General features: G+C 39.9%; 1 protein-coding gene across 4 annotated transcripts in view; it reads left to right on the top strand.

Moving 5' to 3' along the window:
• The window catches only part of LOC122808798 (rap1 GTPase-activating protein 1-like), a 1319062-nt gene that overhangs the window by 1221992 nt on the left and 80073 nt on the right, over positions 1–16997 (top strand). For all 4 annotated transcript variants that reach the window (XM_044079845.1, XM_044079848.1, XM_044079846.1 and 1 more), the window contains one exon: positions 3747–3849. In XM_044079845.1, the coding sequence (XP_043935780.1) occupies positions 3747–3849 (103 nt within the window). The remainder of the gene's footprint in view (positions 1–3746; positions 3850–16997) is intronic.

The following is a 16997-nucleotide window of genomic DNA, read 5'->3' as shown; positions in this document are numbered from 1 at the left end:
TATATAATAAAGTAACCCATCCATACATCCAGGCCAGTGGTGGTGTATATAATAAAATTAATTTCAGTGTGCTACCTTTGAGCCAGTGAGTTTTTCTTGTTTGGATTCTTTATTTTTTCATTAATCTCACATTTTACATATTTGAGCTGCCCCTTCTTCTTCTATTTTTCAGTGGTACTATGTGTGGCTACCAACTAGATAACCAATAGAAAGTCATCCTGCTTGAAACATATGTACAGGATGCATGTGTGTCAAATTTAGGAATCAAAGGAACTGCCTGGATTCTGCGCATATACATTGTATATACTACCTTGAGCATTGCACACCACCTGGCAGTCAGTGGAGTGGAAGCCCTTCCAGTTGATTTACTGGACACTATATGGAACAGGTGAGGCCTTGATTGCTATGTGGGTGCTGTCCCCTGCCCCCTGCCACCAGTACCCCAGAGAAATTAACTATGTCATAAAATACCCATGTCATGGCGGTTCTGTGACCCCCTTGAAAACCAAATATGCTCCTCCACATGCTGGAGCATCATAAGTTCATAGGTAGGTAGGTTCATAGGTAGGTACTAGGCTATTGGCCCTAGGGCCTATATAAGCCTAGCCAAAAAGGTACCCTGGCTTTTGCCACCCAAGAAAATTATTTTCCTGTGCCCCTGTCAAGCAGAACCACAGAAGTGATCCCCAGGGTGAATTTCCTATTACCCATCCAGTCATCAAGATTTTTCTTGAAGAGTGCTAATGAGGAGCTCTGTTTGACATAGATAGGTAGTCTGTTCCAGAGTATGGGAAGTCTCTGGGACAGGAATCTATCCCTCCAGCATGTTCTGTTTATTGTGGTGACAAGGTTTAGGTCCCTAGAGCGTGTAGCTCGAAGGGATTGGGATTTCTTTAAGTGGAGCATATCCAACAGCTCTGGGTTTGACATAGCTTTGTATATTAGGCAGAGATCGCCTCTGAGTAGGTGATATGTGACGGAGTAAAACTGGAGGTTTTTTAGACGGTCTGCGTAAGGCATCTGTTTGAGGCCAGTAATCCTCTTTGTGAGTTATTTTTGTGGCCTTTCCAGTTGTTGTAGATGTCTTGTGAGGTACAGACCAAAAGGGGTGTTGTACTCTATAATGGGTGTAATGAGTAGAGGGGAACAATTACCTTTTTTTTCTGGATGAGAAACCTTTTGTGATGAGGTGTGCCACGTAGAAGGATTTCCTGACCACTGTGGTGATGTGATTATCAAAGGAGATACTACTGTCCACCTGTGTCCCAAGGTCTCTTATTACACTTTCAGTGTTAAGTAGACTACCATCTATGTGGTAGCTTATAGGTACAGAGTTTTTACCAAAGGGGATGACAATGCACTTTTTAGGATTGAGCTTGAGACCATGTCTTTGACACCAGGCATATGTCTCAGTGAGGCGCTTTTGTAGGATGTCCACATCATTAGGAGTTTTGATTATGGCTCCTAGTTTGCAGTCATCTGTGAATTTAGTTAGCCAAAGACCTTCTGTGTTAGCCTGTACTTCAGAGAAGTAGATACCAAACAGGAGAGGACCCAGGACTGAACCCTGTGGTATGTAAAAGAGATGTACAGAATTCATGAAGCTGACACCTACACAACTCCTAATGTGTTCTGTGCTGCACACTGAAAGGCCTTCATTGTAAAGATGGTTAATGCTAGACAAACCTTCAAGTCCACTGGAATAGCATTCCACACATTCCCTTTGATTCCATGTGAGGGCAACACACGTCTGCTAACTCCCACGTGGTGTCCCTGTTTACACTGTAGCAGTTGACAATGTCCTGGTCGTGGAGGTAGTGGTATGTTAGCTGCTGGCAGATGTGCCTGTAACACATGGAACAATGACACACAACACTGCAGACACTAGCTCCAAAAGTGGAGACTAACAAATTTTGTTCAGCTAATTCTGATGCTACTCCAAGCATGATAACGGGAGTAAAGCTCCTGTGTACCATAATATCCCAGTGTTCACTATAGATGTCCATTGTGGCTCATCTTGCTGATTTTATATGTTTCCAAATCATACCACAATGTCTGCTTACATTATTTGTGCACACAATAGTTCTCATTAGCATGGTGACACTCATCTGCATCTCATTGTGTTTTCATTTACGTATAATGATTACAGCACTATTTCTCTGCCACCATGTTCATACTCCTTGTATGCCTGAATCACCCCTGCCTGCATACCAGATGATACATGATATCTGTTTTTGAATACCACCCCACATAGTATTTGTGCTTACAAAATTAAATCTTAATGCAGGATCTCATGTCAGTCTACTGAGTAAAGGAAATAGATGTAACTGCAAAACACATTGCTAAGGGAACTGAGGATATGAAAGACCTTCTCTACAGATAGCTTTATTTTCATATTTTGTGAAGCATGTTGTATACCTAAACTGATTTGCACAGCTATAATGTACACACTTTTATACTGTCTGTCTCAAATGGCAGAATAATCTTGCCTAGTGTATCTTGTTTTTAACAGTCTGTCTGGGAAGCATTAGATGCTGATTTTCCAGTAGATGTGGCTTATCTCAATCTGGGAAGAACTTTTGATTCTGTTTAGCTTCATGAGATTATGGGATTAATGCCAGATAGCAAAATAAACAGTTATTTGGTTAGATGAGTGGGTAATTGACTAAGTGAAAGGCAGTGTTGAGTAAAATAATGTTGAATATGAGTAAGATCTATACTCCCTGACTCTAAGTGCTTCATACTGGGGTTCCGCAAGAGTCTGTTTTGTGCCTAATGCTATTTTCTATTTTCATGTCCAGTTTTCCTCAATCCAAGAAGATCTGGATAAGTGAAATGTAGATAATACCAAAAGTGTCACAATAATAACATCAGTGGATGACAGTTTGGCGTCTTAGACATTATCATATACAATGTAGTTTAAAGTAGATAAAACAGGGTTATTCATTATGGATTTTCTAACAGAGGATGTCCTTATGCCATGAATTATAATATCTTGCAAGAGACTGACATCATTTCCGATTCAGGAATTAAAATTTGGAAGCATTTTAGTTTTGACCCAAATTTAAGAGACATAAAAAGGAAATGTTATTGAAAGATCAACAACATTTTGCATACTATTTCTAGTCAAGATGAAAAGGTCCTTCTTCCTATATATAAATCAGTGGTAATATCTATTATAGAATGTGAAGCATCCATCTGCAGTTTTACTCATTCACACATAGAATAGAAAGTGTTCAACAATACAATACCAAGCAAATCAGGGACATAAAAATGTGTGTTATAACAGCAGATTAGGGAGACTGGCTCCATTCACTATCAAGTATAGTTTGATTAGGGCAGACCTAATTTAAATCTTTAAAAGTATGCTTATAATAATTCAAGGAGGTTACACTGGGACTAATGTATTGAGCTACAACATTGAGACAAAGAATAACAATTTATTTGTGGATGTCATACCAATAAACACTAGTACATAATCAAAAACTTCACTGTAGGTTTGGTTTGTGCTGGAACCTGTTACCTCCTCGAATTAGAAAAATGAATTCCTTAGCAGCTTTTATGAAGGGTTAGATGAATGGCAGGGTTGTAGAGTGTTCAATCCCATATTCTTGGGTGGCAGACTCGTAGAAGGTTTTTCTAGGCTTTAAGTTTTATATTCAGAGAATATGAGGTCCTTAAGTGTGTTAAGACATCTGATCCAGTAAAATAAAGGACTGTCTAACATCTTTGATTTTATTCCACAGGATTTCATTTATTCAACAGAAAATCCACAGAAAAGAGATTCCATGATCCAGAGTGTTTGGCTTGATGACAGTCTCTGTACTCCCAGCAGTGGGGGTTCACCAGGTAATTTCTTGTATAATGTCAACTCACATTGTACTTCTGGTATTGTACAAGTGTGACACCATTTGAATTGATGTGTTTTATTATTATAACCAACAGTTCAAAACTGAGACTTACTCATATTAAAACTATTCAAACATAAGCCTGGAAAACTACTTTAAAACATATGTGCACTGGAAAGGCAGATCTTCCAAGATCATTCTCCCCAACCAGTTGAAACTTATGTGTGAGGTGCAACAGCAACAAATTTGTTATAGTTTAGGGAAAGAGTACAGCCTCCCAGAGGAAGACACATGAGCTCTGACCCTGCTGAAATATATCTTTTGAAGTAATTGTTTGTCAAACTCAGAATTTCCAAAGAACTGTTTTCTTGTTGTTGATGTTTTTAGTTTATTTACATGACTGCAGTGTGTTCTTATCAATCATTTTGTATGTAAAAGCACCATTATTTGGCTGTTAGTACTGTAATCAGTGCTTCTAAGATGAAAGTGCAACAAAAGCATAATATGGAAGCTATAACTTGGGGAAACTGAGTTTAAATTAATGTTCCTATGTGTAGCAGGCATAATGCAACTCAAAGCGTAATCAGCTAAAGTGCAAATTGGGGAAAAGTTTACTAAAAAGCAGCATAAGAGATCATAGGAGTTGTTAAATACAGGGAGGCTTCCTGTTCTCAAACACACTGACCACTGTTTAGGAGAAGGGGAACCTCTGCTGCAGGAAGAAAAAAATGCAAAGATTAACAGCAAAACCTCCTGCAGCTGAATTTCATTTCTTTACAGTGACTTATCAGATAATAAGATAATACACTCACAGCAAAAGATATGTTAGCAGACTTAAGGCATTATTTGTTCCTTCTTTCTCCTACACTCCCCATACCTTCCTTTGTGTCTCCTTTTCTACCATTCATCAATTCTTGATTTAAGGTATCTGAATGAAGAAAGCGCTCGTTACAAAGAGGAATAGATATACAATGTTATAAAAATGTACATTTAACATCAGTTAAACATATTTTACAGTAATTTACAGAAATATGACTTACGCATGAAATTCAACATAAATGCAGCAATACAGAGAAATGATATGCATTACAGTTAATTACTAATTTATGAAAGCCTGGTCAAAAGTGGAACAAAAGCAGTAGCTGGAGGATTTGCATACAGAATAAGATTTAAGAATAGAAAAATGACATCCAGTATAGCAGTAACATGCATGGTAGAATTCAGTAGTATTTCTGATTCCAACCATGTGTAGGCCTTACAAAATAACCTACAGTCTGGAAATAACATGATTTATAATGTTGTTCTACTTTTACCCATAGAGAAAATTTGTTCTAGGTCTATTTTTCCATCTTTACAAGAAACTCAAAAAAAAAAAGAAAGCAAAAGAAACTGTATATGATCATGACTACAGAAATAAATGTTTGGCAGAATATGAAAATACACAGTTTGAAGAAAACATATAATGTATTCTCATTTCCCAGAAGATTCAGAAGCCATTGATCTAAATAAATTTTAAATGAATTTGTTTAACAATTTCTCAGGTACTCATCTTTTGAAGAACTCATCAAGCTTTAGGCCCAAAACTACCCATGTACCTTTTGGATCACTTTCTACTTTTGGCCAGAAGAAAACAATTCTGAGACAGCTACAAGTTCTGATTAAAATTCATATGCCAAGTTAATCAAATCCTCACAGCAATGACCTTTCTTTTATTAGAAAACAAAACAAAACATTCAGTGCTCTTTTCCAAATATGAAATCTTTCCTCACAGAAAAAAGTTCTTTAACATCAACAATTAGATGGACCGGTTAGATGCTATACAGCCATGTATCTTCTCTACCATTCTAAACACGTTAACCAGTCCTGCAAAAAAAAACTATTATACAATATGTTAAAACAAATAATTCATCCTGACCATCCTCTGGAAAATAATTTCTGTCTATTCAGAGTTTTACTGATAGCAAAAACAAATAAATAAATAATGTCTTACTTCTGATAAGCACCTCTACTTCATTTAGGAGTCTGCCTTTCTCCCTGCTGCCCTGACTACTCTGTTATTTAGTCTTAACTCTGTTACATTCTAAAAATTAAATAACAACTAATTACAAAACTAAAAGCTCATGGAATTGTTGCTAGACAAATAAGTTATAAGGCAATCCAGAAATTATCCATGAGTCATGACTCAAGCATTGCAAAGGTGTGGCTTAAAGTGGCAGCTTGGATTTACAACAGAAAAAAAATAATGTATGCAGGAGTAAGACTGATGAACTTAGGTCTTGGCTTATCTGTATCAGCTGCTTCAAAATCAGGACTCTTTAGGGAACAGAACAATAAGATGAAACCTTGTCAAACTAAATGCAAGGGAGTATTACTGAAAGTTTAAACAAACATACTAATTTAAGATTTGGATGTCTTAAACAAGGTTGTTAGCATTTAAAATTGGGCAGAATTTTACTCGAGGATCTACTACAAATGCTTGAGTGCCAGGGCTGTCTGGGTCATAAGGCTGGCCACTCACGTTATTTATTTATGTATTTATTTATTTATTTGTGTGTTTGTTTGTTTGTTTATTTTATTTATTTATTTATTTGCAGTTTGTTTTCCAGGATAGTCCATTGGGCTACAAGGAGCCCATTTTCAATGGAGTCCTGAGGAGAAAAGCTCCAGAGAAATGCAAATACATAGTACAGAAAGAGTACAAATCCATAATATAAATTTCAATTAAATGTTAAATACATATTTTGTATAGTAACTCCCATATTGCACAATTCAAATAGATGTTACATAATACTGAAATAAAAAAAGATTTTCATTAGGAAAATTGCATCAGGTTAATTCAGTAAGTAGTATTTTTTTTTTAGGGAATTACAATGGGGTAATTTTTTACTCATTGGTCGAATATGTCCCAAGGGATGTAAAACTTTAGGAGGTATTGACAGGCAACAAAGTTTGGAAAGTTAGGAAGAAAGTATGGTAGAATTAGGTTGGATGAGAGGAAGAGCATTTCCATTGTGAAGTAAGGTGAGAGTGCAGTGAGGTTTTAAACAAGGAGAGATGGGTCTATATTAGAACATCGAAGTTTCAAAACTTCGAATGTTCTAATATCAACCCCTATTCAGCGAAAGCTGAAAATATCGAAGCAACAGAAAACCAAATTTTTTCTTAGGGAAATAATTTGGTTGTCCGTTTCTGTTGCTTCGGTATTTTCAGCTCTGTGGTGGAAAGTTACGGGTCGGGTTCAGGTAAGTGTGCGACTGAGTGTGGGTTAGGTTAGGGTGCGGGTTAGGTACATGTGCGATTGTGTGGACGTGAGGGTTAGGGCGGGTTAGGTGAGTTAGGGGGCGGGTTAGGTATGTGTGCGATTGTGTGGACGTGAGTGTTAGGGCGGGTTAGGTGAGTTAGGGTTATGGCGCGGGTCAGGTAAGTGCGCGATTGTGTGGACATGAGGGTTAGGGCGGGGTAGGTGAGTTAGGGTTAGGGCACGGGTAAGGTGAGTGTGCGATAGTGACGGACCTTAGGGTTTGGGTTAAGGTAAGTGGATAGTTAGTGGTGTGTGTACAGTTTAGTGTAGGGTTAGGTGTAAGATTGTAGGTGTATGTGTGTGGATTGCTGTTTGTTTGGTGCGCGTGTGTTGTGTGTATGTGTTTTGGAACAGCAGATTTTTTCCCTGTTCTGTATGTTCGATGTTTTCAGCATTCACTGAATAGGGGTCGATATTAGAATATTCGAAGTTTTGAAACTTTGATGTTCTAATATAGACCCAAAGAGACTGCTGGTGGTGTGGCTGGGAGTAGGGAGATACTTGATTACATGTTCAGGCAAAGTCTGTCAGTCATGGGGAGAGAGTGAAGCTGCCACAACTCACATGAATGCAGAAGCCAGGTTTGGGCAAGGTTAATGCAGCAGCCATGAGCAGGGACTGGCAAGGGCTGCGGGAGTGCCAGTTATACATTCAGGCAGTGACTGGTAGGGGGATTTAGGTTTTGAAAAGGGGAGTTTAGGGTTAAAGAGCAATCATGGAGTTTAGGTTTAGGAAGCATGAGGGGAGTTCTAGGTTTAGGGTATGGTAAAGGAGTTTTTGGTTTAGGGAGCAGATGGGGAATTTAGTGTTAGGGACTGATCAGGAAATTTAGGCTTAGGTGGGGGGAAGTGGAGTTTTAAGTACAGGGAGTGATCAGGGATTTTAATGCTCGGAATGTGAGTGCTGTAGTTAGGGTTAGGGACAGGGTGGGACTTTTAAGGTTAGAATTAAGGTTCTCGTAGACTATGCAGTTCAGCATATATAGTCAGGTGGAGGGACAGCTAGGTAATTCACTAGGACTGAGCTAGTGGGAGTTAGGGCACTTGCCAATTATAGCAAGTGGCAGTGACTAAGTGTGTCACGAGCTACTAGCATATGAGTAATTGTTGTACAGATCTCTCAAATTTTAATGCTAAAAGAAAACATACCAGGCTTAATGCATTTATAACTGCATTTTTTTTCATTTTTCCAAATATTTTAGGTTTCTAATCGCATGAATGGAATGGGCCCCTTTCCTAATCTTGTACAGTTAGTATTTATGAAATTAGTATTGCTTCAGTCTTTGACGTTAGCAAAGAGTTCTCTTCTCAGCACCCACAATGTGCACAGAATTGCCTCATCCTGCAATTCATATGGGGTTGCATGTATTGTTAGAATATTTAAATGTTGTTGTGTCTTTCGGCTTTTCCCAGTTAGGGGTCACCACAGCAGAACTCCGATCCGCTAATGATTGGTAGTTGATTTTTACGTGCCGAGTTACCAGCCCTGATGCACAACCTTCAATGAAGGTACGCCCATTCACGCATGTCTCCACGCAGAAGACACTCTAGCTGAGAATCAAACCAGACAGCGTCTTACTGTGAGGCGACAACGCTACCGCAGCACCACCGCGGTCTGTTAGCATATTTAAATGTTAGCATATTTAAATATGACTGCAAATTCTTTTTTAGTAGTCCTGCTACCGCTGCTACTATTGCAACTCTCTGCTATCTTTCTCCTCATTTTTCTCTTATTTCTGCTTGCAAATCCTTGAATTGTATGACATTGTGACTCTCAGTACATACGATACTATAACACCTGGGTCTAGCAGTTTCAATGGTTAGCTTTATTTTTGTCTTTTGCTTGGATTACTAGATCTGTTTTTCTTGCATTCATTGGCTCAACTGTCGGTGTTAGGTAATCTCATGTGACAGGAACTTCATCATTGTTGATAATGCTTTGTGGTTCAGATTTCCAATACTTCTCATCTACTTCTATATTATAATGTTTGAGCAATGCCTAGTGATACTGTCTTCCCACATTATTGTGTCTTTCAGTAAACAAACTATCGAAAATAAGTATATCACAACCAGCATAGACATTTGCAACTGTTTCCAGTTAATTTTTTTTAGAACCTGCAATTGTCTCTCATACATTCTTTAGAGATATTATAAACCAACATGTACATAGGCCACTGTCTTTGGTCACTATTATTAGCTTTTCAACCTTTGGATTAAATTCAACTCTCCTTAGCCATTCCTGCATCAAATCTTGTTCAACATGTGGCTGTTCTAGGTGTTTTATATACTTGCCACTACATTTATAAGTTTACCTATTTTCTTTCATTTTCTACTGGTCTACCAGTCCTTTTTGTTATATTCTTTTGTCTTTTTTTTTTTGTCACTTTCAGTTTCTGTCTAATTCTCATTTTGTTCTGGTTTGATTTTATTTCCCACTGCTTTCAGAAATGCTTCTGCTAAACTAATCAAATGTAATCACAGACTTCTTCTCTTCATACTTTAGGATTTTCACCATCTGGGGATCTGATGAGGTCATTAATTATGTGTTCAGTCCCACAGTTGCAGACCAATGCACATAGTCAATTTTTGGGAGGGCCACTCATCTTTCAGAGTGATGGATACCCAATACTGGTATGGTTTTTACATGCCATTTGATAAACATGAAGCAATGTTCTTGCTTTCTTGTCCTTCTGATTCAATGCTGTTTGGGGTCAGTAAGTCACACTAAAGGTATAAGTTAGAAAAGGAAGAGCAAATTAATTTATAGCTTGGATTTTATTCCTAGAAGTCAAGGCAGTTTTAATATTAGCTTTAGTTTTCTGAAGTATTCTGTCCTATGCTGTGTTTTCATTTGTTCAAGTTTTATTTCCAGCCTTTCATTTATTCCAAAATATTTGTACACTCCCTCCTGTTAAAGTTCCTTTATATCACATAACTGCCCCTCATGTGTCCTTGCATGTCACTTGATCTTCAGATTCAGGCTAATGTTAAATTTTACCCTGTGCTATGTGTAATGACACTGTGATGGTCAGTTTGTGCCACTGTATATAGTTTGTTTAGAGAGACTGAACTATAAATTGTATTACTTATAGCCTTACAATCCTTACTCAATACCCTGTACTTTATACTTCTTTTAATCTGTATTCTGCATTGTTTATTGTTTTTGTCCAGGCCACAACTGAATAGATTGTGGTTTAGATTAGCCACCCCACCCCCCAAGCTAGTCATAAACAATAGAAATAATACTTTAGTAAAGATCTTCATATAAGACTGTTCTGGAGTCTGACACTATTCTAGAAACTGAAAATCAATATTTCTAAAAAAAGCCAAAATCTGTCATAATATTTAGTTCACAACAATATCATTCCTAAATGGAAAAAAAACACAAGATTTTTGTCTCTATCCAAGTCAAGAGAATTTCTTTTTTACTAGATGCTTTGATCTTAAGTGACTTTAATCGAGGCAGGAAACAAACTAAAGAGTATAGAAAAGCAGTTTATATAGACAGTAGCATAGCTAGGGTGGAGTGAAAGGAACAACTGCCCTGGGTGTAAAGTGTAAGGGGGTAAGGATCGGCCATCCGATCCATCATTCTAATTCCTGATCACTGTTTAATGCAATGACAGCTTTTTTAGTCAAACATGATCACTATAGCACTCCATGCTATTACACGGATTAAAAATCAGCCTTTATTTAACCGAAATCTGAGCACTGTAGTGTTCCGGCAGGGAATAAACTGCAGCAAGCAGTTTGCTACAATTGTGTTTTTTTTCTGTTTGTTTGTTTTTTTTCTTTACTTAAAACCTGAGCACTGTAGCATTCTGTGCAGGGCATAAACTGTAGCAACTGCTCACTTGAAGAGCTGGGGAAGGAGGAAGCAAGGCATGTAGACTGGGTACTTCCTACAGGAGGCCAGTAAAGATTTTTTTTTTTTTTGATGGGATTCTAATTCTTGGTACCAGCACAGGATGCTGGTTGAGCTAGCTATGCTTCTGCTTACAGAACATACAGAGCTGAAGATAAATAAAACAGAATATATGCCATTTGTTTAAAAAGAAAGCTTGTTACAAAATGTGTTAGTCTAGTGGCCTTTTAGTAACAGTAAAATTAGGATTTGAGTAGTAGTGTGTGTATGTGCCTTCTGTGAAGGTTGGGCACCAGGCTGGCAACTACACAGTAAAAACCCCACTGCCAATCAGTCTGTGGACCAGTGATCTGCTGTAGTGACCCCTAACATGAGAAGCCAAAAGTCATTGCTTGCTTTACACAATTACCTATATATTTTTTAAATACCTTTATTGAACTTGTGACATAGGCAAATTTACATTTATACAAAAGCAATCAAACTGTATTAACAAGTTAACATGTACAAATATTATACTTCACGTATATTGCTATATAGCATATAACATAAGCAACATTACATAAATTATTCAATTCCTTCCTTTTTTTTAAAGAAACAGCTTTATTAAACCATAGGTTCATAGGTTCATAGGTAGGTACTAGGCTATTGGCCCTAGGGCCTATATAAGCCTAGCCAAAAAGGTACCTTGGCTTTTGCCACCCAAGAAAATTATTTTCCCGTGCCCCTGATCCAGCTGGTTAAAAAGCAAACGTCATATATTTTTTTTGGTACCTCAAATATTCTTGATCCCCTTTCCTTATTTAAAATTTTCTATTTTATTTAGCAACTGTGTATTTTGCTTTAAAAAAAAAAAGTATGTGAAGGTTCACCTATTTCGTACCAGGCTAAACTAATCAAGAGATCAAGTGTGGTACAGCCAAAGGCTGCACAGTAGTTTGGGAAGAGAAGACATGGAAAAATAACAGATGATGAAATAAGCATTTCTTTTATTTTACATTTGCTACTTAAGTGAACTGGTCTGAGGATGCCTTTCAGCCATAACCAGTGAACTTTAAACAGTCTTCCAAAGACAAAATACACATTTCAAAAGGTACCTACACAACACTTACCCAAGGCTTAAAAACATTCTTTCAGTACACTAATACAGAAAAGCAGTCATTGCATAGACAATGAAACCACAAACACCATCTGGAGGACTAATTAATGTTTTCATTCAAATACTGAGCAGAACACAAGAAAATTCTACCTCATGGACAATCCCCAGGATTCACGAAGCCTCCGTGTAAGAGTTATAACTCTTACACGGAGGCTGCAGTTAAACTGAGTGATGTCAGCATGCTCTGCATATTCATGAGAGCATGCTGAATCACACCCAAGTCGAACACGGCCGTGTAAGACAGTAGGGGGCGTGTCCGTAGGCTGAGCCCTGCAAGCGGACACGCCCCCAGAAGTCTACAAGTGTCCAAAGTACACACCCACAACAGAGTCCACGCAAATGTGAATAAACACAACACAACACATGCCCCTACAGACTATTAAACATAAAAGAAATATAAATGTACATGTCATTTTTTTTTAAATTGTAAAGATGTTTAACCGTGAGTGCGCTCGTTTGCGCGGGCGTGCCCGTAGCGCAGCTACAGTTAGCAGTCAGTGGGAAAGCATATAAGAACTACATATGCAAAATAAGCCAGGAAGCAATAGCGAAGTGGTAGAGATGCTGGCTGCAAAGCAGGCATTCATGGTTCGAGCCCCCACAACGCAAATTTTTTTTTTCCCAAAATAAGCAGGAAACAAGTCCCTGACACATATATGTACACATAAAACCAGAATATATGTAAAATGCAATGTAATAGCCTATTTATATTGAATAAATGTGAGCCAAATAATTAATACAAACTGCCAGATATTATGTGGCCGTAGATAAGCATAGGTTTAACTGGTGCAAAATGAGTGCCTGTAGGCGAGCAGTGGTTTACCACGCTAAATATATGTGCCCCTAATTGAGCTAAGCGGCATATGCGTGCCAATAGCCAAATCAGTGTTAAACTGGTGTGCCCCGTTTGCGCGGAGGTGCGCACCGCGCAAACGAGCTAACCGACGGGCAACGTTGAGCAAGCCGTATCCAAAATGCCTTTACACAGACACACCCCTCAACATGTCTAGACAGTCCTGAAAAATAAAAAGCAGTGGCCAGGTTCGAACCCAGGATACTATACACCAAAGTCAAGGGACAGAACCACTAAGCCATGACAGCAGGTTATAGAAATGCAATATCAGCTCATATATAGGAATGAATACAAACAACAGCATGACAATGCAGGTTTACTGAAGTTGATACAATTCCAAACTGGCCAATCACAGATATGTGCGGGAAAAACGGACTATATAAGCCCCATAGGCGGGAATACACAGCATAAACGATTGTAGAACAGACCTGCAGTTAGAATGTCAGGTGTAGGTGAGGGTAGTCGCTTCCGAGCGCAGAGGTGGGGTGTTGAGGAGTCCAGGTACATGGCCTGGCTCCTAGTCCATAACCATGAGGCCCAACTCATGCAGGGCCAGGTCCTTTGGGGAGCGTACAAGGCTGAGGCGTGGGACCAGTTGGCTCATGAACTCACCAGTGCCACAGGAATTCCTCGGACAGGTGAGCAGGTCCGTCACCACCATGCGGACCTGAAGAGACGTAAGCAGGACCAACTGACCCGTTGGATCCAGGAGGCCCGGCAAGCACCCAACGCCCCACCACTGAGTAAGTATAAATTAATTATGTTTGTAGAAAGTTAAACTACCTGAAATCATGGAGATGTGTATTCCAATATTACTTCATTTATATTACAGCTGCAGGTGTCCGTTCTGCGAACCGCAGAGCCTATGCTGATAGGCTGGTGCGGTTGCGCCACCAGGCAGGTCAGTAATCCACAACTAGTAACTGTAAATATGTATAAATGTATGACAGTTAGCATAAGAGTGCAGTGTATCCAGGAAGGAATTAAATTTGCAACTCACAGAGTGTGAATGTTTATGCAAGTATTGCCTGATTACAACAGTTCCCAGCCTGTAAGATGAAACTAATCATGAGACTGTCCAACACATATTTGTAAATAAAACTGCACTGCCTGTAAGAAATTAGTACACAAACAGCAGCAGCAGGTAGAGTATAGCTGCAGAAGAGGAGGAATCCACCTGTGTGAGATGAATACATGTGGAAACCCTGAAACATGACTGAAGTGAGAGTGCTGGAAATAACTGCAATAATTCTGTTAAAACAAGTCAATAAAGCCTAGAAGTACCAGTTTGAATAGTAAAATGAAAGCAAGTGAGAGAGTGTGAGAAAGTGTCAGGAATACAGCACTACAGTAGTAATAACCTCTGAATAAAGTATACTGCAGTCAGGACATAATTAAATGCATGTGAGACCCCAAACCAAACAGAAACATCTGTTCAAAGTGTTGCTGCATGTGGAATGTGTACACCAAAATCTGGATATGCTGCTCCCAGTCTGAAATATGCAGATAGGATGACTGTTTGATATTCTAAACATCCACACCTGTCCACAGTTATAGAAATAACAGTCAACAGGAGATGTATCTGCACAAATTTCGATATGACTTGTGTATGAACAGCAATAAAATGTAGACTTATGTTGCAGTAACAGTCCCATCTGCAAGGTTAGGTAGTTCATATATAGGACACTGTAGTCAGAACAGTAGTGTGTATATAACTGTAGCTATTAGAAATGTACAGCATATGTGGGTGTATCTGAAGGTGTTAATAATATATGTCTGATTTACCCCACCCTCTAACCATCTATAACCCATTCCACGTGAAAATGGTATGTGCAATCACAATTACCACCCCTGGACATCTGTCCTGTTGGGTCATATATATTTGCATGTCTGTTGATGCATCCGCCCGTTCATACATCCACACCTGATGGCCTGTTGCCATCAACCAACCCTGCATGTTGTTGGACTGTGTATTACTGTTGAAATGATGCATGTGCTTTGCACGCTGTTCAATGGTGTGAATAACTGGGTGTGTGGTTAATGGGAATACTAATGCATGCTGTTAAAACTAACTGTGAATGTTTTTATATGTCACTAACCCAAACTGTAATGACATAATGCAAAACATAGAGCGACAGGGAAGGCGGGTTCAGCGGACCCACCTCTCCCACCTCAGCTGGCGAGTGCACCTGGCACTAGTGCCGAGTCGGACCCTCCTCCGGTGGCCCTGTGCCTCCTGCGGGTGGAAGCGCTGCAGGGGACGGGGCTCGCCTCTGCAAGTGTGGCGGAGGAGATCCACCACTCACCCTCCGTAGCGTCCGGACTGTGGTGCGTGGGAGATTCGGGACTCTGTCCTCGAGCCCCTCGCCAGCTCGAGGCACGGGTGGCGCAACTAACGGGCTTGCCCGTTGCCCCGCCTACACAGCCCCCAGCACAGCCCCGTCCTGGGCAGTGAAGGAACAGTGGCAACTGCCTATGGGTGGGGATATCAGTTCCACTGTTGCCATCTGTGGGCTCATGGGCTCTGGACATCCCAACCTCCGTCCCCGTCATTTGTGTAACCCCCCCCACACGTGTCATACACCGCCCCTGTATGCGTCTTGTTTGTCTTGTCTGTTAACCTACCCAACCTACCTCCCCAGCTGTACCGACTACCTTCACCTGACATACCACTCTCACCTGAAAAAAAAAAAAAAAAGGGCACTCTGTACCCGCAAAAAATTACGCCCCATACATAGCTGCCCATTCCGCACACATGTCCACGGACATGGAACCCATCAATTCCAATTGGCTGTACAACAGGTATTATTGTTGTCCTGACACCTCTCTCAGTGGTGGAAGGATTCAAATGTCACACCAAATTACATACATATGCACAGCTGTTGCTGCTGAAGAAATGGGCAGCTATGGGCCTTACCTACATCCCTCCTGCACATCCCAAGCTTGTTTCCCTACTGTCTTACCCTCTTTGTGACCCCTTTTTCACCACTTTCCTGTCTCCCCGTTTCTTTTCTTTCAAAGAAAATAGCGTGGAGTGTCGCTTGTGCTTGGAGCTAACAGCCAGTGGGCAAGCGTGAGCCCCGCACAAACAAGCGCTAACCCGGGTACAACAGCATAAAAGTGCCTTAGTCACTTTGATTGACAGGTCCTGAACTCAGTTCAAAGAAAAATAAAATCCCACTGTGAGTCCCGAACCCAGACCTTGGCAACTATAGTCTGCATGACTTACCACTAAGCCATGACTCTTACATAGAAACACTGTGCTAAAGTAAATATATCATTTAACAGTAGGAATGAATGTACAGGGAATATAGATGTGTAGTACACAAAGCATGACATTTAGAATCACAAACAAAACTGGTGGATTTCCATAACAGTAGTGTGTGAACAGAAACAGCCATGCTAGTTGGAAGCTAGTAGGTAATAATGTCACCATAGCACCTTGCAAGACACACACATACTCACAGCAGGAGAAGCACTGCCCATACCCCACAACCCCTTACAGGAACACATCCGGACCAAGTAATAACATATGTGGAGCAAAGGCCCAAAAACAGGGACACATTACAAATGAAATTACAACAAATGCAGACAGTTCAGAAAGTAACAGGGTCTACACCTTGTGGGATGTTTGGAAGGGTATGCAGTCTGGAACTTGAATGTTTGTCACCATATCCTGACTTGAGGCCAGAATGACCTGCCAGATAAAGGTGTGCATGAGATAATGACCAAATTTCCAGGCAGACATGTGGACAGCCTGCAAATATCTGTACACATGACGGGTACAATACCACCATATTTGAATAGCTAAGACCCTAGACATAGCAACAGTGAATGTCGTACAGGGATGCCCCACAGACCACATGTGAAATGTACAAACAGTAGGCAGAAAGGTGTAACACATGCAATGGCAACTATGGGTTCCCGAAAGTATTCACCACTCGCATGGCAGAAAAGGTGTAGCAATACCTATGC

This window comes from Protopterus annectens, chromosome 8.part0 (assembly GCF_019279795.1).
Source record: "Protopterus annectens isolate FY-2018-M chromosome 8.part0, PAN1.0, whole genome shotgun sequence".
NCBI classification, from domain to species: Eukaryota; Metazoa; Chordata; order Ceratodontiformes; family Protopteridae; genus Protopterus; species Protopterus annectens.
This window is presented reverse-complemented; position numbering and strand designations above follow the sequence as displayed.